The 19,461-nt window shown below is 42.9% G+C and overlaps 8 protein-coding genes across 11 annotated transcripts; 4 read left to right on the forward strand and 4 right to left on the reverse strand.

Annotated features, from left to right (window-relative positions):
• Window positions 1-4,300: 4,300 nt before the first annotated feature.
• Window positions 4,301-6,659, reverse strand: LOC108038830 (malate dehydrogenase, mitochondrial). The gene is made up of 4 exons (XM_017115688.2): window positions 6,499-6,659; window positions 6,130-6,337; window positions 5,083-5,279; window positions 4,301-5,027 (listed from the first exon to the last, which is right to left on the reverse strand). Exons 1-4 carry the CDS (start codon window positions 6,562-6,564, stop codon window positions 4,488-4,490), a joined length of 1,011 nt encoding a protein of 336 aa, XP_016971177.1. The 5' UTR covers window positions 6,565-6,659; the 3' UTR covers window positions 4,301-4,487.
• A 320-nt stretch (window positions 6,660-6,979) lies between these two features.
• LOC108038829 lies at window positions 6,980-8,159 on the forward strand. 2 transcript variants are annotated; one of them, XM_017115687.2, is made up of 3 exons: window positions 6,980-7,192; window positions 7,261-7,289; window positions 7,352-8,159. In XM_017115687.2, exon 3 carries the CDS (start codon window positions 7,376-7,378, stop codon window positions 8,075-8,077), a length of 702 nt encoding a protein of 233 aa, XP_016971176.2. In that variant the 5' UTR covers window positions 6,980-7,192; window positions 7,261-7,289; window positions 7,352-7,375; the 3' UTR covers window positions 8,078-8,159. The 2 variants fall into 2 exon arrangements, with proteins under 2 accessions (XP_016971176.2, XP_044314861.1); XM_044458926.1 differs by lacking the exon at window positions 7,261-7,289.
• On the reverse strand, window positions 8,113-9,310 carry LOC108038828 (ribosome production factor 2 homolog). The gene is made up of 3 exons (XM_017115686.2): window positions 9,211-9,310; window positions 8,936-9,151; window positions 8,113-8,876 (listed from the first exon to the last, which is right to left on the reverse strand). The coding sequence occupies exons 1-3, from the start codon at window positions 9,228-9,230 to the stop codon at window positions 8,144-8,146; spliced, it is 969 nt and encodes a 322-aa protein (XP_016971175.1). The 5' UTR covers window positions 9,231-9,310; the 3' UTR covers window positions 8,113-8,143.
• Window positions 9,311-9,536: 226 nt separating this feature from the next.
• LOC108038831 (transcription termination factor 5, mitochondrial) lies at window positions 9,537-11,590 on the forward strand. 2 transcript variants are annotated; one of them, XM_017115689.2, is made up of 4 exons: window positions 9,541-9,861; window positions 9,914-10,892; window positions 10,954-11,178; window positions 11,234-11,590. In XM_017115689.2, the coding sequence occupies exons 1-4, from the start codon at window positions 9,672-9,674 to the stop codon at window positions 11,520-11,522; spliced, it is 1,683 nt and encodes a 560-aa protein (XP_016971178.2). In that variant the 5' UTR covers window positions 9,541-9,671; the 3' UTR covers window positions 11,523-11,590. The 2 variants fall into 2 exon arrangements, with proteins under 2 accessions (XP_044315093.1, XP_016971178.2); XM_044459158.1 differs by lacking the exon at window positions 11,234-11,590 and having other exon boundaries at window positions 9,537-9,861; window positions 9,914-10,809; window positions 10,954-11,110.
• A 222-nt stretch (window positions 11,591-11,812) lies between these two features.
• On the reverse strand, window positions 11,813-12,835 carry LOC108038819 (SRR1-like protein). Its single transcript, XM_017115670.2, has 2 exons — window positions 12,654-12,835; window positions 11,813-12,597 (listed from the first exon to the last, which is right to left on the reverse strand). Exons 1-2 carry the CDS (start codon window positions 12,794-12,796, stop codon window positions 11,910-11,912), a joined length of 831 nt encoding a protein of 276 aa, XP_016971159.1. The 5' UTR covers window positions 12,797-12,835; the 3' UTR covers window positions 11,813-11,909.
• A 231-nt stretch (window positions 12,836-13,066) lies between these two features.
• LOC108038823 (coiled-coil domain-containing protein 174) lies at window positions 13,067-14,843 on the forward strand. Its single transcript, XM_017115678.2, has one exon. The coding sequence runs from the start codon at window positions 13,128-13,130 to the stop codon at window positions 14,841-14,843; it is 1,716 nt and encodes a 571-aa protein (XP_016971167.2). The 5' UTR covers window positions 13,067-13,127.
• Window positions 14,844-14,856: 13 nt separating this feature from the next.
• LOC108038824 lies at window positions 14,857-17,478 on the reverse strand. The gene is made up of 5 exons (XM_017115679.1): window positions 17,171-17,478; window positions 16,940-17,103; window positions 16,747-16,880; window positions 15,801-16,446; window positions 14,857-15,742 (listed from the first exon to the last, which is right to left on the reverse strand). Exons 1-5 carry the CDS (start codon window positions 17,318-17,320, stop codon window positions 15,514-15,516), a joined length of 1,323 nt encoding a protein of 440 aa, XP_016971168.1. The 5' UTR covers window positions 17,321-17,478; the 3' UTR covers window positions 14,857-15,513.
• A 293-nt stretch (window positions 17,479-17,771) lies between these two features.
• LOC123037588 lies at window positions 17,772-18,622 on the forward strand. 2 transcript variants are annotated; one of them, XM_044459160.1, is made up of 2 exons: window positions 17,772-18,458; window positions 18,522-18,622. In XM_044459160.1, exons 1-2 carry the CDS (start codon window positions 17,868-17,870, stop codon window positions 18,570-18,572), a joined length of 642 nt encoding a protein of 213 aa, XP_044315095.1. In that variant the 5' UTR covers window positions 17,772-17,867; the 3' UTR covers window positions 18,573-18,622. The 2 variants fall into 2 exon arrangements, with proteins under 2 accessions (XP_044315095.1, XP_044315094.1); XM_044459159.1 differs by having other exon boundaries at window positions 18,516-18,603.
• The last annotated feature ends 839 nt before the right edge of the window (window positions 18,623-19,461 follow it).

Genomic DNA, 19,461 nt, shown 5'->3' on the forward strand with positions numbered 1-19,461 from the left:
GTCAGTGTGCAATGTGCCATCCGTGTTTCGCCCATTCCCATTCGGGTTCTTTTGGTTCGGCGATTGTGATCAGTTCGCACAACGAAATTCCAATATGGCGGGCTGAAGCCCCGCTCACACGAACACACACATTCGCAAAGCACTGCTGTCGGAGACAGAGTCCAGAGCACCGCTCACCAATACTCACGCACCTAATTAAGCTTCGTTAAGATCAATTTAAATCCCGCATAAAATTACAAATAGTTTTTGTATTTTAGTTCCACTTCTCCCTCGGCTGTCGCTATTCGTTCTCGCTCTCAGCGTTCAGTAGAAACAAAAAAAAAAACAGAATAAAAGAAGGAAAACCTCGCCTTATGATCGTAACTACACTGAGCGATAATAACAAAGAAATGGTGGGTAAGCTAAAAAACTATTAAACATTTTCTTCAGTTAAATTATGTATAATAATATAGACTATACAAAACTTGGATTTGTAGGAAATAAATAAAACAAAAATATAGAAATTAAAAACTATATATAATAAGTATTAATAATTTAACAAATAAAAAAATATAAATATATTAATATTTTTTTTATGTATTTCTTTTGCTTTCAGTGTACATTGGCATTCTACTGCCCACGAGACAAAGTCTGCAAGTCGACCCGTAGCCGTAACCGTAAACGTATCCGAACCCGGAGCCGGGCTTTTCCCCTAGCCATCCATTCAGTATATTCTGAGCTGACAAAGACTTATAGTTTTTTCCCCATTTTCGTTTCGTTAATTTTCCATGGCACTTTGGGTCCACACTTGCCTGGTACTTACTGTTCTTGTTCTTGTCGATCTACCCCCTTCACATGATCCACAGTCGTACGGGGGGACGGATGTGAGAGGTTTTCGTATTCAGATATACGTATCTGACATCTGACCCAGACGACCAGCGACGATCACAAACGTCGACTCAAATTGGTTTATGCATTTTGCTTTCTGGTGTCTTATGAATTTGCCATCATTTTACATGAGATTTTTTTGGGCATGACTGTACCAGAGACCAGAGTTCAAGAATTGTGGAGGGAGTTCAATATTACATTTTATTTTTAAATCTGTGTGGGCCTTGAAATGATTCTGAGAGTCTTAAGACCTTTCCCATCTACATTTTTTACTTGCTTTTATACAAGGATTGATAAAACTTTTGGTAAGAATTTTTTTTTTTTTAAATATCCCTCCAGTTGATCAGAAACTATTCTTCGGATCGATGTAAATTATGTATAGCACGTTTCCTATCTATTTAAGATTAGTTAGCAAAACTTATGAATTTTACATGAATAATAGGTGTTTTTTCAACCTTTAGTAAAATAGAAGTAATGTAAAATTGTAATGGTGAGAACGTGAATGCAATGGCATATCACATCTAAGGTTTCTGATTTACATGGTATATATAAGTTTATTTCCTTCAATACATTATGGAAAACTGTTTAAAAACTATGAAAGCTGGTTTCCCCGAATATCATTGTTATAACCCTTTCCAAATCCTGAAACCCCTACTCGCGTTACACCCACAACTCGCAAAACCTTAAATCGCACTAAAAGCTTAATGCAATCAAAGGGAAAGTGAGAGACGACGCCAATATATTAAGCTCATTCACATTTCAGACACCATACATATATGGGGCATATAGGGAGATAACTGAAGATGTAAACCGCTGGGCCTGGCCGGTGTAATTGGCTTTGGGTCTTGGGCCGCCTGTCGATGGATGCACGAAAAATCGCAACACAGTGCGCGCAATTCAAATTAATTGCCGACAATTGTGACTTATTTAAGGCGAAGGCGCCATTTAATGCACCAGCTGAGCGGTGGGAGTGCTGCACTGCAGCTGCGACTGATAACTTAAGCGGCACGATCGTTGTCCCAGACCAATTTGTAGTATTATGTAATTGAAATCGATGCCGGGGCAATCTTAATTGCTATCCAGCTTTCGAATTTGACAGCCAACGCGGCTTACTTTTTTCATTGTTCCGGTTATTTCATAGATTTCTTCACTAGCATATCAATAACGATTTTACAATAAATAACCAGAAAGAGAACGCCAATATTGATTAAAATATTGCCTTTAGAGTTATCAGGCAATACTTGTTTACCTATTCTTTTTGTGCCACTTTGCAATTAGGCCTATTTAGTTATTAAAGATAAATCTAATAATCAAATATGTTAAACATTAAAATGGAAACATTTTTGTTTAACCTTTTGCTAATTTTATTATTTTCCGTATTGGGATATAAGCTCGCCTTTCTTACGGGCTGACTATATCAATAGTAGCAGTACAAATAGTACATTATTTCGTCTGAGACAAACGGCTATCGATAGGGACTGGTTTGAATTTAAATTTAAATTTATGAATGAACAACTTGATTGCGTTGTGCGATAATAATTAATTAATTATGGTTGTTGTTACTGCACTTGACACTGTCTTTCTGATGGGCGTCGCTTATCGTTTTTGGCGCTACTGCCTGTGCGGCGACTTAATTGTTTGTAATTAAATAAAATTGTACAAGGTCGATTACAAAAACATACTCTCGGGGCTGGTAAATCCATGGTTACCAATTTGTTTTAATATAAAAAGCCGGCCGGCAATTTAATTTGTATCGCGTATAGTACGTGCGAGGCGTCGGAAAATTGATTCCTGCTCATTATTTCATTAAAAGCGTTCTGCCAATTGGCTGGACCCAAAGAACCGGCTGGCCTATCAAATTGTCTCCCGCTCTCCGTGATTTTTGCTTGCAGTTCGATTTGATTTTATGAATGGAATTGTATCAATTGATTGTTTTGGTCTTGTTATCGTTGCCTTTCGATCGTCGATAATTAAGTCGGGGGTGTGTATGCCCACCCCCTCTCTATGGCTAAATAGGTTAGAATTATTGAGGCTCTGGTGCTCTGCATCGTCTGTGGTTTAATGAACAAATCAAATTGTCTAATAGTAATCCAATTTACTTGATTCGAGCTGGTGCCAAGCATTTTAATTGGTAAAACAAGTGCCAATAAATACGGAGGGAATGTGAAGTTGTGGAAAAGCGAAATTGGTTAAAGTCATTCTTTAAATGTAATTCCTTTATCTGATAAGGGTCAAGCTATACTAGGCATATATAGCTCTCAAATGTATTCCAGTTAAGAAGTAAACTTTAGCTTGACAACGAGATTTACATTTTGTAAATTCAAACTTTCATATTGAGGTTTTTAAATAGCTTAATATTGATCGGATTTATTTCAAAGCTTGTTTATCTTAAAAAAAATTAAATATTGAAGTTACTGAATTAAATGTAAATTATAATGTAAAGCAACTATTTGATTTTTTCTTTGACATTTATAAATCATATTTATATTGGTCAATTTGTGAGTAACGATGTTGCCTTCGGGGTCACAAGTAAAGTCTTCAAAGTTTTAAAAGCTTAAAAAAATACGCGAATATTGATTCCAAATTTGTAATTAACACAAAACTGTGAGAAAAGTCATACAAAAAAAAACCTTTAGATATCATAAGATATCATAATCTAACCAATAAATATTAGCTTGCAAGAAGGTGTAAATTTCTGTAGAATTGCCAAACAATAAAAGTTTGCGCAACAGAAAAAATTTCACATATTTCTGTATGAAGACAAGGCGAATAACAGTCCCATAATATTTGTATATAGTTAAAAAAAAATTCCGAAATGCATACGCACTGGATTCGGATCCGTAGTCATGGAAGGGATTCCGGAGGGGATGTTCATGGGCGTCGGGAGGGGGCCGTCATGACATGCGGGCAAGTTTAAATTGATCTTAACGAAGCTTAATTGATTGTGACTGTGTGGGCATGTGCGTGTGACTTGCTAGAGTGTAGTCTACACTTGACGAAATTTTCGGAATGCAAATACCATCTATCGAAAGCAAGTAAAGTTAAGAACTCCATCTCTTTGAACAGTGTAAAGTGGACATCAGTTTTCTCGTTGGGGGTACTGGTATTACGGAATCCAAGCCCAGGGGCATAGTTGAAAAAATATTTTGGAGTGAGTCCAACTCGATAACGGTAAACATTATTTTAGGCAGATAACGTTTTCTTTAAAAATTAAAATATTATTTTTTTATACATTTAAATACAATTACAAAATAAATTAATTTGCAATTGTTATAATAGCAATTCCTACTCCAAGTAACATATTTTTTCTGTCAATAAAGGTAAAAAAAGTGAAATCAGGAAAAAACATACATATGTAGGTGAAATAAAATATAATTGTTTTTTCTTTTATAAAGAACCCCCGCCTAACCATTTTGACTAAACACAGTAAAAATCCAAGTTTATAGTTTCTTTATTTCAGATATCAACTGGTTTCATTGTTCACCACACAGCGTAGATCTGTTAATCTTTGGGCACGCCGACTTAAGACGAAAGATTTGCTAAGGGAAGTATGCCAATTCACAATGGGCTCTAATGAAGTACATGGTTTTTGGGGATGGATGGGTGGTATTCAGTGTCGCTTAGGCGTTGGCGAAGTCAATGCCCTTCTGGATGTTCTTCTTCAGCTCAGGAATGGCAGCCTCCAGCAACTTCTTCTCATAGTCGTTGAGCTTGGGCAGACCGAGGTTCTCCTGCACGCCGTTCTTGCCCAGCACCAAGGGTGTGGAGAAGAAGGTGGCCTCCGTCACGGTGGACTGAACGTACGAGCACTCGACCACGTTCTTCTCGCCATTGAGACCCTTCAGCAGGGAGCCGGCGAAACGGGCGCCAGCATAGGCCATCGACAGGGTGGCGGAGCCGGCTCCAGCCTTGGCCTTGACCACCTCGGTACCGGCCTCCTGGATGCGCACGGTCAGCTTCTCGATGGTGTCCTGGTTGCCCTTGAACAGCGGCTGGCTCTGGGACAGCACTGGCAGGATGGTCACGCCGGAGTGGCCACCGATCACGGGGATCTGCACGCTCTGGGGATCCACACCCAGGGCATGGCCGATGAAGGCACGGGCACGCACCACATCCAAGGTGGAGACACCGAACAGACGCTTGGGATCGTAGACACCAGCCTGGAAATACAAAGGGTATAAGAATTTGGTATCTTTAATGTGTTGTTTATCTCACCTTCTTGAGGATCTCGGCAGCGATGGGCACGCAGGTGTTCACCGGGTTGGTGATGATGGCCACCAGGGCCTTGGGGCAGTTCTTGGCAATGGAGTTGGAGATGTCCTTGATGATGCCAGCGTTCACATTGAAGAGGTCATCGCGGGTCATGCCGGGCTTGCGGGGCACTCCAGCGGGGATGACGACCACATCGGATCCTGCAAAAGGTACGTACACATATATTTGTCATTAATTGCACACACTTTGAGCTTTGCTCTTTTATGGTTTCAATCTCCGTGGCTACTGCGCTGATAAGTACCCGCTTTTGATTACGTCGTTATAAAAACCAATAACCTTTCAACGTCTTCAAAGTAGGTGCTATCAAAGAATATATTCTTTGCTGCTTATCTTATCAGAGCATAAAATTTGGTTCATGCAAATCACATGAAAAAGCTTTTCATTTATAGGAATAAAAGTTTTTAGAAAGTAATGGTTCCTTCGGTTGTTATTTTATTTATTTAAAAAAATATTGTTTCTATAATTCAATAATTGTTGTTACAACACATTTTTTACAAGCTAAGGACAAATTTATGAATTTTTTTGTTTTTATTTGGATTAATAAAAAACCTTTACGGAAATTTCAATTTCAAGGGATACTATTGTTAAATGTCTTTAGAATAAAACCGGAATGAAATCAATATTGACATTTATAATTTCTAAACTAATTGTAATATGTTAGCGATATTTAAATTTTGATTTATTTACCTTTGACTAAGTTTAAGCTCACATATCAATGTGATTATAATTAATTATAAAATCACAGGTGATGTATTCTTATGTTGAATTAAATAAATTTAATTTTTGTAAAAAGTCATGGTTAATAGTAATTATTAAATAATTGTTTCAAATATACTCAAGCGGACCATTAAAGCTACAAGTTAAGTACATATCGTGAGTGATAGCGGCTTATCCCCTCTTCCCCCACTAATCCCCTCTTACTCTTAGCAAATTTTCCACTCGTAGCCCCCAGTCACATAACCTCACTCGCGGCCCCTGCCCTCTACTCACCCTTCAGGGAGTCGCCCAGCTGGTCGGCACCGATGAATCCGGCGGTCTTGCTCTTGGTGTCGATGTGGGACAGATCGGCGGCCACACCGGGCGTATGAACAATATCGTAGAGGGCCAAATCGGTGACCAGGGGATTCTGCTTGAGGAGCAGCGACAGCGGCTGGCCAATTCCTCCAGCTGCGCCGCAAACGGTCACCTTGTAGTTGTTCTATATCGGAAATGGAAAATATATAACCCAGTGTTATGTCAGGTTTCATAAATATAGGCTCTAGCATCTAGATGCAGTATCATCCGGCTGTTACGTAAACAGTTGCAGTGAAGTGGTGGTGGGGCCATTCTGGCCGGGATTTCGCTAGATACGATGCTCACCTGCTGTCCAACCGAAAAGGTGCGCACTCCCTGCAGGGCCAATTGCTTCGTCACTTGCTTCAGCATATTTGAAGGGTTATTTGGTACAAAATATTGGTTAAGCAATTAAACGAGAGCAGTTCTGCCAGCAAAATCCCACGGGCCAATGAAGCAGATTTGCAAATCTAGTTGTTGTTGTTGTCGCCGCGGCGGCGGGGGTGAACAGGGTTGCTTTTGGTAAAAAGCTTTCACTTAAACAAAAAGCTTTTGCCAAAAGACTCGAAGATTGATGATTTAATTGGATAATTTTAAGTGATGAAACCGATTTTTGTTTTTTTAATATCTCTGGGCAACTCTCTTCCCGCTTAACATTTTTAAATTTGCTCATTTTCCGTTGCTCACAATTCGCCGCCAATCATAAATCTCAATTCAAACTTGGGTATATCGATAGGCATACAAAATAGTTAACAGTCGAAAATAACTGCCAACTTATTTGCAGATACCTTTGGCACTTTTCAGCACTATTCTTCAATTGAGCCGGAGAAATTTATTTATTTTTGTTTTTTCCTCTAAATGTTTATTTTATGCCACCAAATTCGGTTTTCAGAGAAATATAATCAAAAGGCTATCATCAAATATAAATAAAAGTATTTGAGAGACTGATAAACGTGTTGGTCTACCATCTGAATTTCTAACAAGATGGGATGTTGATGAGGTGAGATAAAAACATGACTCCCACATATTATTATTATTTATTAATTAACTGTATTCGGGCATTGGCAGTTTTAATGCAGATACAGTCAAACTAGCAGGTAAGATTTTACCCATAAATCCAAATATTATATTCCTTATAATCCGTATTTTACACTATTAGGTTATCTCAAAACAAACTACAAATATGTCATCTTTGCGCCTAAGCAAACAGCAGCGCGACCATTTGGGTCTGCTCCAGAGACCCGCCGCCGATGTGGTGGAACTGTGCAAGTCCGCATTCGATTACCTGATAAATGGACCCAATCTCGGCCGCTACGAGACGTTGGCCAAGAAGTACTCGGATTCGGGGAGCGCAGAAGCAGTACAGCAGACTGTGGAGGCGCTGATATCCTTGTTGATAAGCGTGACAACCCGGGTGGGTAATGGCTCCGTCAACATGCAGGCGATACTGCGCCAGACTTTCCCTGATCTCGGCGACGATGTGCTGGAGGTCCTTGAACAGTTTGTTACCAGCAAGCGAAATTTTGTGGAGGGCTCGATCAAGTCGGCCAATATACGTGCTTATCGGCTGGTCAACCTGGACTGGCGACTGGAGGTACGCACCGCTTCACGTAGTCTGCTGGAGCAGTGTCATGTGGTTGTGACCATGAAGCTATACCTACACACCGAACCCAAGAACGAAAACCGCGAACTGCTGGCCGTGGATATATCCGGACGCAGTGAAGCGGAGCTGAAGGCCATGCAGGAGGACGAGCGGTTGCATCGAAAAGATCTGCTGGTGCAGACAGATGTCAGCAGCCTGGTGCACATGATCAAAACGCTGGAGGATGCGCTAGCCGAATCCAAGACGCGGCGCATTCGCAACATAGTCGATGCCATACACTGATATGACTCCAGAACTCACACTCTTGTTAACGCTAATTTAATCTGGACCAATTTATTACTATTAAAGCTAACTAGAAAAGGGATTGCCTTGTGCTTGTGAGGCCGCCAGAGCTTCGGCGGCGGCTGTTTTTAGGGCAACCTTCTTTCGCTGGCGGTTCTCCTTCTTTTCCTCGGGCGTTTTGCGCAGCGCCTTAACTCGGCGCGTTTGAATGGAGCCCGTCTGTTGCTTGCCCAGATGGACACGTCCCTTGGTGTTGCCCAGGGCATCGGTACTGATGTTCTTCTTCTTGCCCACCCTCAGCTGTTTGGGCTGCTTGCGTGCCTGCTTATAGAGATCCTCGCTGGCGATTTTGGTACGACGGATGGCGAAATCGGCCGAAGGTCCGATCTCCTCTAACTCGATGCGCGGTGTCTTTTGGCCAGACTTCTTCAGCAGAATCCGGTAGGAACGCATTAGGATGTTCATGTCGTCGGTCACCGTGAAGCTGAGTACGTGCTCGATGCCCTGCAGGCGGATCGAGTCTACCTTTTCGCGCTGGAAAGTGTCGATGAACAGGTTGCGAAGGCGCCTCAGTTCCTCGGTTTGCGCCCATTTGGGTCCGTTGAACACCAGGCAGGGCTTAACGCAGGCACCAATCTTTTCATTCTTGAACTCGGAAATCGCCTGATAGCGCTTGATGCCCAACTCAAACATGTCCAGCACCTCGTTCTCAAAGATCCTGCCTAGGATAATGTTATCGGGTCGCTTTTTCGATGTGGAACCAAACGAGAACAGAGCAGCATCGTTCTTCATAGTCAAGCTGGAAATCAAGTGATGTTTACAGTTAAAAGGAAACAATTTAAGGTGTGTAAAACTTACAACTCCAGTGAGGAGGGATCGTCAAAAGGTGTTATGTCGTTCTTGCGGTTTAGGATCTTTACCAAAGGCTTCTTCAATGCCTGCAAATCCTTCATGCACAGCTTCACGTTACCCCCGCATTTCCGTCCGTCCAAAAAGAGCATTGTCCGGGCGGATTCTATCAGTTGTGGCTCCCTAGCCAGCAGCACCTTCTTTCCCTTGCGGGTTTTAGGTTTCCTGGAATTGCAATCGGTTATAATTTGTTATATTTTATTAGTTTGGTGTTTATAACTCACCTGATGTGTAAAAGCGACATATTTAAATGCTTTCTTAATTAAAAACTAAGCGAAATAAAGTAAAAATCAGGCACGCACGTGTAAAGACGCTGCGCGACTAGAGAAGTCAGAACATTGATAGCACTATCGATTGATGTGACGGGCTGACTCTATTCGATAGTTTTTAGAATATCGGATAAAAGGAAAGAAAATTTTAACTTTTAATATGTCTGTTTATTAAATTCTTATATTTAACATGTATTTTTTTTACAGTACTTCCCTATTTATTTAGAAGGCTTATGAAATATTTTAATTTTTTCTTGAAATTGAGCGCTAGATTACCATCTCCAACTGCACGCAACAGATGCCATTCCCCCGAAGAAAGTAGTGATTAAGTTGGTACTAACCCCGAATGGCAGTTACATGTTCGCCAGTACGTTTCCTTGTCGGTTCTATGTAAAGCATCGGGGAATGTTATAATTATGCTTCGCAGTGGCCAGAATCAAGGGCAATTGCTGGCCCGGAGCCTTGCGCAGCTGACCCGGGGAATAGCCAGTTCAAAAAAGACCACCAGAAAGCAAGAGAAACAGAGTCCTAAGCTGCCAAAGCGCCCGGTCGTTGAGATGCCGTTGGAGGAGCCCCTTAATGCCAATTATTTGTCTAAAACTCTGGGTTAGCTATCAATTTAAAGAATACTTAACCAGTAACTAAAGTCGATTTATAGGTAGCAACTATAAGGCCTGGGTGACTGCCCTGGAAAAGCACCCCGAGCTGAAGACGTTGAAGCGCAAAGACCTCATAAACTCCTACGACACGCTAAAATCCCTAAAGTATAGCGTGGACGACATCCTAGGCAAGCCAATGATCATCTACTACGGAGCTACCACACTGGCCAACCGGTACAGTGTCTTGCAAGAGTGTGGCTTCCACAACGTAACCATCCAAACGCTGGCAAAATATGTGACGGTGGTCAATAAACCAATAGAAGTCCTCAAGTCACACAACTACATCCCTTTCGATGTGAAGGTGGCAGAGCGTCTGGCGGGGCTCTTCACGGATATTAACCTGTCTGTGGATATGCGGGAGTTGGACAACGAAAGCATCACTTTGAAGAGCTTGAGGCAATCCCTTCTGAACGCCTACCTGCGCGAACGCTTAAAAATGGATGAAAGTGACCTGCAGAAGCTTTGGCGCGTCTACACCCGCGTCCGTCACAAGAGCTTTCGGGCCGTGCAGGACACTGTTGAACTTCTGACCAATGAGCTAAATTTTAGCGCCGAGCGGATAAGGAAGAACTGCTTTCTGCTCTACTCAGACGCGGATAATGTGCGTCGCATCCTGCGAGAGATACCTACCATCGACTCGCAGGACATCCGAGAAATCGGCTTCCGACGTCCCAAGATACTGATGTCCACCTGCGATAGTTTAAAGCAAACCCTGCAACATGTCAATGCGTTTGGCATCAGTGAGGATGCCGTCCTGCGCTGCCTGGAGGTGCTCACCCTGGGACCGGATACGGTGCTAGAGAGATTGAGGGATCTGCAGGAGATCGAAGAGTTTCAGGTGCTGGGCACCAATCCGCGAGTACTGCGATTGGTGCACTACCAAAACAAAGCACGGGTGCGTTTGGATTACCTTAATCAGCTGAGGGTCCGCTGCGCCTCCCTCCACATTCTCTCCTGTGGGTCCGAGGCGTTTGCTAAGTTAGTAATTATATATTATGTCAATCCATTAACCGTCACATAACTCCATCGCCCATTGCAGATTTGCCAGAGATGGTTCAGATCGCACTAAAGGTCGCGATATTGTGGTATACTTGGGTAAGGTTTTGTCCAAAGATGTACAAGTACTGCGCAATCTGCTCTCCCGTCATCCAAACTGGTGCCATATACCTTTGCTGCATGTAAAACAATGTCTGGAGTACCTTCGTGCCAAGAAGTTTAAGCTGAGTGAAATCTTTGCCAACATACACTTGCTTCTATATCCCATGTGAGTGCCAATATTTATTTTGAAAATATATTTCAATACCTTCCTCTACCCCCAGCAAACGCATTGAAGAAAAGCTGCATCTGCTGCAGTTGCCCGATGCCCAAGAAGAATTACAGTTGCCAGTGGCGGATTTCCATTCACTGAGCAACAACGAGATCCTGACTCTCATCCTCTACCTAATCGAATCTGAGTTTCACTTTACTGGTGATGGAATCTGGACAGAGCAACACACACATCACGTGGAAAACTTTAACAATCTGCTGCCTGACTTCCCCGAGAGTCTCAACAAGGTCTACAAATACGGGGTAAAACCTGCCGATAAGCTGGTCATGCAGCATTTATAGGCGCCCCCAATGGAATTGTAAATAGTTTGTTATTAGAATTTGCAGAAATAATGAAATCCAACTTTAAACTTTAAAACTTTGATTGGGTCCTCGAATTCGGACGATAAAGATTTGCTTCATTTGCAGCTGCAAAAGGAAATATTAAAAAGTCCTTATCTGATCCGGATATTTTTGTTGTTTTCGGAATTATTTGAAGCTTGTCGATTATCAGACTCATTGTATTGTCAGCCTCGGCTTTTTTTCTAATCTTTGCTTCTTTAGTTCATTACCATATATTTAACCAATTTTCGTAATGAATAGCATATATATTTTGGTTTTTTGATCTAATGATAAATTTTATAGATCCACTAAAAACACCCTTAAACCACTAAACAAAAAGAACTCAAATTACTCCGATTCCAACTTTAGAGCGGCGAAATCTGTCTCCGTTTCTGTGATTAGCTCATCCTCGTTTACTTTTAAGGGAGCGCATCGAGTCCAAAAAGTTTCGTCATCGCTGCCTGGCAGGGCTTCCCCGGGAAAAGTGTGCAACGACAAATCATTGAAAACATTGTGGTGTTCGTAGTCGTCCTCCAACGGTGTCTCTGTACAATGTTCCACTATTCTCGTTATGTGATCATCCTGGCTTTTCCGCATCATTGTCAGCATTTCAAAGCTATTTGAGATGAGAAAAACATTGGGCAGAGTGTCCCTTTTCCAGTTGGACCACAAGATGTTGTGCATCAGGGCGTATGGGCAGTGGGGCAGATAGTAGAGCGTTGGTACCTCCGCTTCGTGTTTACCTGCGCAGTCTTCGCTCATTAAACAACCCCCAAAGTGGCGGATTAGTTCTTTCTCGCTGTCCCTGAAAACGGGATCGAAGAAGAGGGCCTCCTTGATCTTGTGGTGCCGCTGAAGACCAATTACGAAGGCAGCCTGATGAAGGGCATGATAGGTGCGAGAGAAGGGTCCCAGGCCCAGGCAGACAATTCTTTCCAGCGGTTTTTTAATACCTTCCAGCTGCTGCTGCAGGGCTTCCATGGCCACCAGGAAGTAGTCGGTCTGGCACATCTCAGTGCACAAGTTTTCCAGACGTCTGAAAGTGGGTTTTGTTTTTCGAATCAGTGACTGTGGTGCGCTTCATATACTTACGGCTGAAATTTCTCCAAATTCACATCCGGGCAGTCGTTTAAATAGTCGCTCTCTGATTTGTGGCGATCCCGCCGCCTGAGGCACTTCCGGGCCATCCATTTCTTGCGCGTTACCACCTGAAAATCCTCGCCAGAGTTTGCCATTCCGAAAAGTAAATAAACACGTATCTTCTTCTTAGCACCTCGCCAGTATGACCGTTCATTCGCTAGTAGATTGATACACAGAGAAATAATAATTCAACATTGTCAACTCATTTTTGGTATGAATATTAAGGCAGCTTATTTAGATTGAATTAAAATACAAAAATAAAATAAATTTACGAAATGTATCAAATTATCAAATTTTTATTAAATTTATATAAATAATTTGATAACAATACCGGGTTGAAGACTTCTTTCGCTTTTCTTTTCTAGTGTATCAGCTGTTGTCTCTTCTGCTTCTTCCTGCAAATGAAATAAATTGTTTTTATTTGCCATGAACGACCCAAACAAAGCCATCAGTGTGAATTTGTCTTCTCTGCTCAGCCTGAAGGCAGAACTGCTAAGGAAGCAGCATGAAGTAAGATTGGCCAAGGCTACCAAGGCATCCGCCACCGAGTTCCGTCCCAGCAAGAGTAGCGCCGACAAGGAAAAGTCTACAGATCGCGGCTACAAGAAGGTTGCGAGCAACGATGACGGCGCCAAGGTGTACGAGGCGGAGGACTATGCTCAGTTGGACAAGTCCCGGCGTGTCCTGGAGGCCAAGAGCAAGTTCTACGACCGGATGACCCGCAGCGGCGGCAACCTCAACTCCGATGACAACTGCCTGGTGATGTTTAACCGCAAGAAACAGGAGGCGGACCAGGAGCAGCTGCCACAGAGGTGTGAACCCCGCCAGAGGCTGAGCAGCAGTAGCAGTTCCAGTGAAGAAGACGATGGCCAGGAAGATGACGAGGTGGAGTACGTTGATTGCTTGGGTCGCACAAGGAAGTGTTTGAGAAAGGAACTAAAGGAGGCCCAGCGACGCGACAGGCAGCTTGCTGACAGCATGCCGGAGCGTTTAGATCAGACCAAGGCCAACTGGATGATAGACACAAAAGGTAGCCGCGAGCATGACAGTACCCACAACAGCGATAACGACGATGATGGTGAGCCCATTATTGGACCACGGCCCACGGAAAGCGTATTCAGCGATGCCCTGTCCACGATGACCAAGCACGACGAGCAACGCTTAAACTGGGAGCGCAAAGAACAAGAGAACGTGGACAAACCCGATGTCCACTATCAGGATGTCTTCTTCGATGAGGCCCGCACCCACGGCGTTGGATACTATGCCTTCTCCACGGACGAAGACGAGCGCAGGAAACAACAGCTGGAGCTAGAAGAAGTCCGCAAGGCCACGACCGCGGAGCAAAGCCGGCGGGACGAGATGCGCGCCAAACGGGACAGCCTCGTGGCCGATCGCGTGCTGGCGGCCAAAAACAGGATAAGGGCACGCAACGGCTTGCCACCCATCAGCAAGGAGGACTACGAGCGACAGCAACAGCAAAAGAATGAAGAATCAATGGCCGAAACCGCAGAACGTGAGCGAGAGGAGCAGGAAAAGAAGGCAGCTATTGAAAAAAGAAAGGCAAAGGAGGAAGCAGAATTGGAGGAGTTACGCAAGGATCACGTACGGGATTGGGACAGGGATAAGCCTGGTGTGTCCAAACGACTTGACTCAGATGGCGAAGAAACTATGGAGGAAGAGTGGAAGTACAAGGCCGAGCGGCTGCCCATGTCGCAGGAGGAGTGGAACGCGAAGCAGCGGAGTCAGCGGCAATCAGAGTTTGCTCCCATGCCCGAGTCGGTTTCCCTCAAGCGCAGCAACTTCAGCAGTATGCCACCACCGCCGTCTTCGCATTGGCACAGTGGTCAGGAGCCGGAGTTTCACAACTTTCACAGCACTAAGCAGGAGAAAAAGTTCCAGCGGCGCAACTATACCGCTTGCAACCAAGACGATCACGATCAAGTATTTAGCACATCCGCCAGTGCTTCGGGTGCAGCTATACCTCCACCTCCAGGCTTAGATGACTCTGCTCCAGCGAAACGGCCCAAGTCCCAGGCCGATCTAGAACGCTCTATAGAAGCCGGCCTGCGGTTCCTGCGCAACAACTGCGACAAGGGCGTCCTGGGTAACAAGGCCACCTGGACGGCCAAAGCGGATTACTAAATTAAGGCAAGAGTTACCCTTCATTATTGTTTATTACTTTGTGTAAAGAATATTTTAGAAAAACGCCTAGACAAGCTTTCTATTGTCTGGGTTTTTGAGCTAAGTTCAACAAATGTATTGTTAATTTTAGCTACGGCTAGATCAAATAATGCATTCTCACAATTCCTGTTGAATTTAAGGCCCTGTGCCCAATTCTATTTCAATAAGATTAACATGTACAAAACGTTAGAACTGTACCTTTCCAAACCAAAACGTAGTAATTTTGCCAATTCAGCAGAGTTCGTTTGTAATCGAAAACGGGAAATAAAAATTAATAATTACAAATAAAAAATAAAAATTCTAATATATTTTGGCCTTGGTTAGTTTGCTCAACTAGCACTAAAAACTAAAAAGAGTAAATTGATCTTAAGAACAAATCTTAACTCTGTCGACACAATGTCGAATCTGGGTCGCAGGGCGGTGGAATTGGCTGCTATAGAAACATAATATAAACGTAGCGGTGGTACCCTAAACGTACAAAGTCTTGCTAAGCTAATGGTAATATTTACTAACTTGCATATAACTAAGGGTTAAGTGAGAATCAACTGGAGCACGCTATCTGAGCTAGTATATTATCGGTAATTGGTGTTTTAGGCAGACAGCAAGCTTTCCGTTTCGGTTGCAGTGTGGCCTAGAGCATGTCGCGATCCACCATATCTATGACTATCTCGGACATCTTCTTGCGGCACAGGTCGTTCGGTGGAAAGTTGAGCGTGGGCGCGCCTACATCCTCCTCGTGATCGTCGCTTCGTTTCAAGTACATATCCGGGGCGTCCTCCGAAGCGCAGGTGCTAATAGGAAGGATGTCCATCGCCAGGCCAAGAGCAAAGCGTCCGTAAGTCTTTAGCTCCTCGGCAAAACTAAAGCGGTGTGTAAACTATTAATGAACTGATCACTCTATATAAAACAAATCCTTACAGATCCTGCAGTTTCTCCAATGTATCGCAGTGATTCGGCAAAGTCGTGCACAGGATTTGCAGCCATCGGAACAGCTCCTCCGTGTACGTTTTGAGCAGTGTCTGCAGCTGCGCATCCCGCATCTCCTTCGTGGTACAGCAGTATAGCAGATTGGCAATGTCTAGGGCGATGGAGCTGTAGCGTATCAGCTGGAAGTCAAGCAGAGCCACCTCCAGCACCCGCTGTGGGTCCTCCGGGTCGTAGTGGTACAGAAAGTTGTTCACCCAACAGTCCCCGTGGCAGATGGCCGACAGCGGGGACTCGGCGCTGGCCAACTGCACCATTCGGCCGAAGAAGGAGGAGCTCTCCGCAAAGTTGCTGATGGCCAGGACATACTTGGAATCCGCGGGCAGGACCTCAGAAACCATCTGAATGGCGTTCTTGGTGAGGCGCTCGTAGTAATTTCGATACCAACTCGTGTTGGCCGTACAGAAGATGCCCTCGCTGATGACGCTGCACAGTTTGCTGAATTCCAGCGGATTTTCGAACTTGTACGCCAGACTGAGGGCATGCAGCTGGGCCACCTGCAGCAGGACGGACTGCGTCTCCTCCAGGCTGAGGCCTTTGTGGCGGTCAGACATCTGGAAGCCCCGTTCGCGAAGATCCTCTACGGATAGTCAAGGTTTTTTTAAGTATTTAAAAAATATTCTAAAGCTTAGATGAAGCATCTGTTATAAAAAAATCAAATCAAAACAAATATAAATTTGTAAAGCAAGAAAAGTATATTTTTATATTTTATTAGCATACAAAAAAAAAAGAAGAGTTTTGTACCAAAAACAGCAATACTAGACATATATAAAAGGAATAAAAGTTACATAAGAGTTTTCAGATTATCGGAAGTTACAGTTTATAAAAATATTTACATATATGATTAAAGGGTTATGAAATATTTGATTTTGATAGTTACCCATTATGAGCAGATCATGTCTGGCCGAATAGCACTTGGGGATGGCACTGAACACGGGTGTTTCCTGGTCCGTTTTGCTTGCCTGGAACTTGAGCAGCTCCGGCATGATGGTAGTGTAGAACTCCACCTCGTTGCTGTCGAATGAGCGGGAATCATTAGACAGGTAGTAACAATAGGGCGCTACAGCACTCACCGGAAGAGCTTGTCGCTCTTGTAGGCCTCCCGGGCGACCAGGCTCTCCGGCATCACCTTACAGATGACGTTCTGTTCCCACTTGAGACTCCTTCGTTTTCCGGTAAGTTTTATGCGATACAGGGCGGCCGTATAATTATCACCCCGGTCGGAGCCCTGGGCCAGCTGACAAAAAAATTACATGTGTGAAAAGATGTCATAACCGAAAGTCTCTCGCCCCCAATGTCCTTACCTCAAAGGCATCTATCTGCACTTCCGGTTCCACGTGCTTAAAGATGTCCTGGAACGCCTCGAGCGACAGTATTTGTTTGCCATCCACTTCGTTTGCCGCTCCCATTCCGGTTTTTGTTGTTGCTGTTGCTGCAGTCTCCGTAATTCCCATTTTCCCAGGAGCCCTTGTTCTTACAGGAGTCCCTTTTTCGCTGTTCCGTGTACAGTGTGTGTTAATGTGTGTGCACGCTGCACTTTTCTGTTTTCAATTCCCGGTGTTAAAGTTTATTCATCGATTTTACTCGAACAAACCCCGCTACGAAATTCTTCTTCTTATTTTTTCGTCCTTTTTCTTACGTTTTTCGTGCTTTCGTAATCCTTTACGTAATTGCAGCCCTGAGCTTTACGTAACGCAACACGGTCCTACGTTGCTATTTCGTATATATTAGTTGGTGGTAAATTTAGCGAACTAAATTTTAAACGATAAACTTTATATATATTTATATTTTTTATTTATATTTATATTTACATATCAAATAAAAAAGATAAAAATCATTTTAAATCAAAGCTTGCGGCGATTTTTGAGCGTTGCCATACTTTTTGCTATTCAAACAATCCAAATCTGTCAAATTATTAAAAAAAATAAGACAACGGAACATTTGCTGGAATTTATTTTATCTAATAAATTTCACTGAATTAAATCATTGCAATTTGGAAATATGAACGAACAGTGTTATCTAACCAGCAAGTACCTGTTTTCAGGTGAACTTTTGGAGCAGTATATTTCGTCCACCCCATGCGAAAATATACGCAAGATGGAGCAGAGTTACACTGACATACACCTGTATGGAAAGGGTTCTTCACAGCAGTTGGTGCCATCAGTTCCTCCGACAAGTCAACTTGGTTGCCAGGAGATTACCAAGCTCGTGTCGCCCAGCCACAATTTTCCCAAGGAAAATAGCCGGGGAAAAACTTCAAAACGTTTGAGCAAGAAATGCCGTTCTGAATTGCGTCGGCATATTGCTTCGAATCTGAAACGTGGACTCTACAATCTTAAGCCGTTATTGCACCGGCGATGTAAATTTTGTCGCCATTTTTTGCCTATGAATATAAGGCAACACGAAATGATGTGCCAAAATGTGTGGAAATTTTTTGAATTTGGTTGCCCATGCGGTTATTTGAGTTCATCATTCAGATCCATTGGAAACCACAGTCGATCCTGCCATGTAGGTCAATATATCAAAAATATAGGGATTACTGGTTGGTTCCCATACGTCAGCACCGAATGGAAGAACTATTTGTCCCATATGGTAAAAGACTTGAAAATATATATTGTTCGCCCTAAATTTAAGGAATATTTTCCCCAGCAACAGCTAGCACCAGCAGATTATCCAGATTATGATTGTACGCCTATTGGAAAATGAGGATTTCAAGGTCCAAAATTGTCGTTTCTAATAAGGATTACGTGCTTTTAAATAACTAATTATAAATAAACTTAATGATTTCAACAAAAAAAGGTGTTTATTGCAAAATTCCCAATCTAAATGGGAACGCCAGACGTATAAAAATAGATGTAGGAAACTGTGAAATAATCGTAAGATCATTTTCTTGCTGGTCGTTTTTAAGACTTATTTTAAAAGTTATAATTAAGCTATATAATTATGTACAAATTGGAAACTCCTTTTCAATTAAATACCAAGATTCGATACTCTAATTTACCCTTGTGCTGCAATGGTCATATCAATAATACCTTCAGTGCCCTACCTCAGCAAAATGCTCTGCATCAACGATGCATCAGCAGCTGGAGGGTACATGTAATACCCAATAAGTTCCAGCCAAAGGGCTCCAACAATACCTGCAGCCTGTGAGTCCTCCAAATCGACAATTAGTTGATCCTCCGCAAGGAGGAGATTATTTCTAGGTATTAGTTTCCTTTCAGTTTTCACTTTAAATATTAAATTAAATTAAAGTTTTTCAGGCTCGAGGTCAAGGGTTGGCCTTAAGGCAGGCTTGCACCTTGTGAGGTCAAAAAAAAATTTTTTTTTGCAGTTTCGGATACATACATGTTTTAATTTTACTCTCCTAAAATTTCAAGTCGAAATCTCTTGAATTACGAAAGTTATCGGCCGTTTGATGGACCGGTGTCAAGCGTGTTGCCATTATAGTGCAAATTTTCAAACGCGTTTTTCTCGAAACCATGTTTTCCGAGTTGGCGAAAGTCGTACAAGCCGCAAAAATTGAGCAATCGTCATGAAATTTTTCCTCAGAAGTATGTGCATGGCATAGACTAGGATCTTTTGAAAATATTAAAAT

The sequence above is a fragment of the Drosophila rhopaloa genome, unplaced genomic scaffold (genome assembly GCF_018152115.1).
Source record: "Drosophila rhopaloa isolate 14029-0021.01 unplaced genomic scaffold, ASM1815211v1 contig_178, whole genome shotgun sequence".
NCBI classification, from domain to species: domain Eukaryota; kingdom Metazoa; phylum Arthropoda; class Insecta; order Diptera; family Drosophilidae; genus Drosophila; species Drosophila rhopaloa.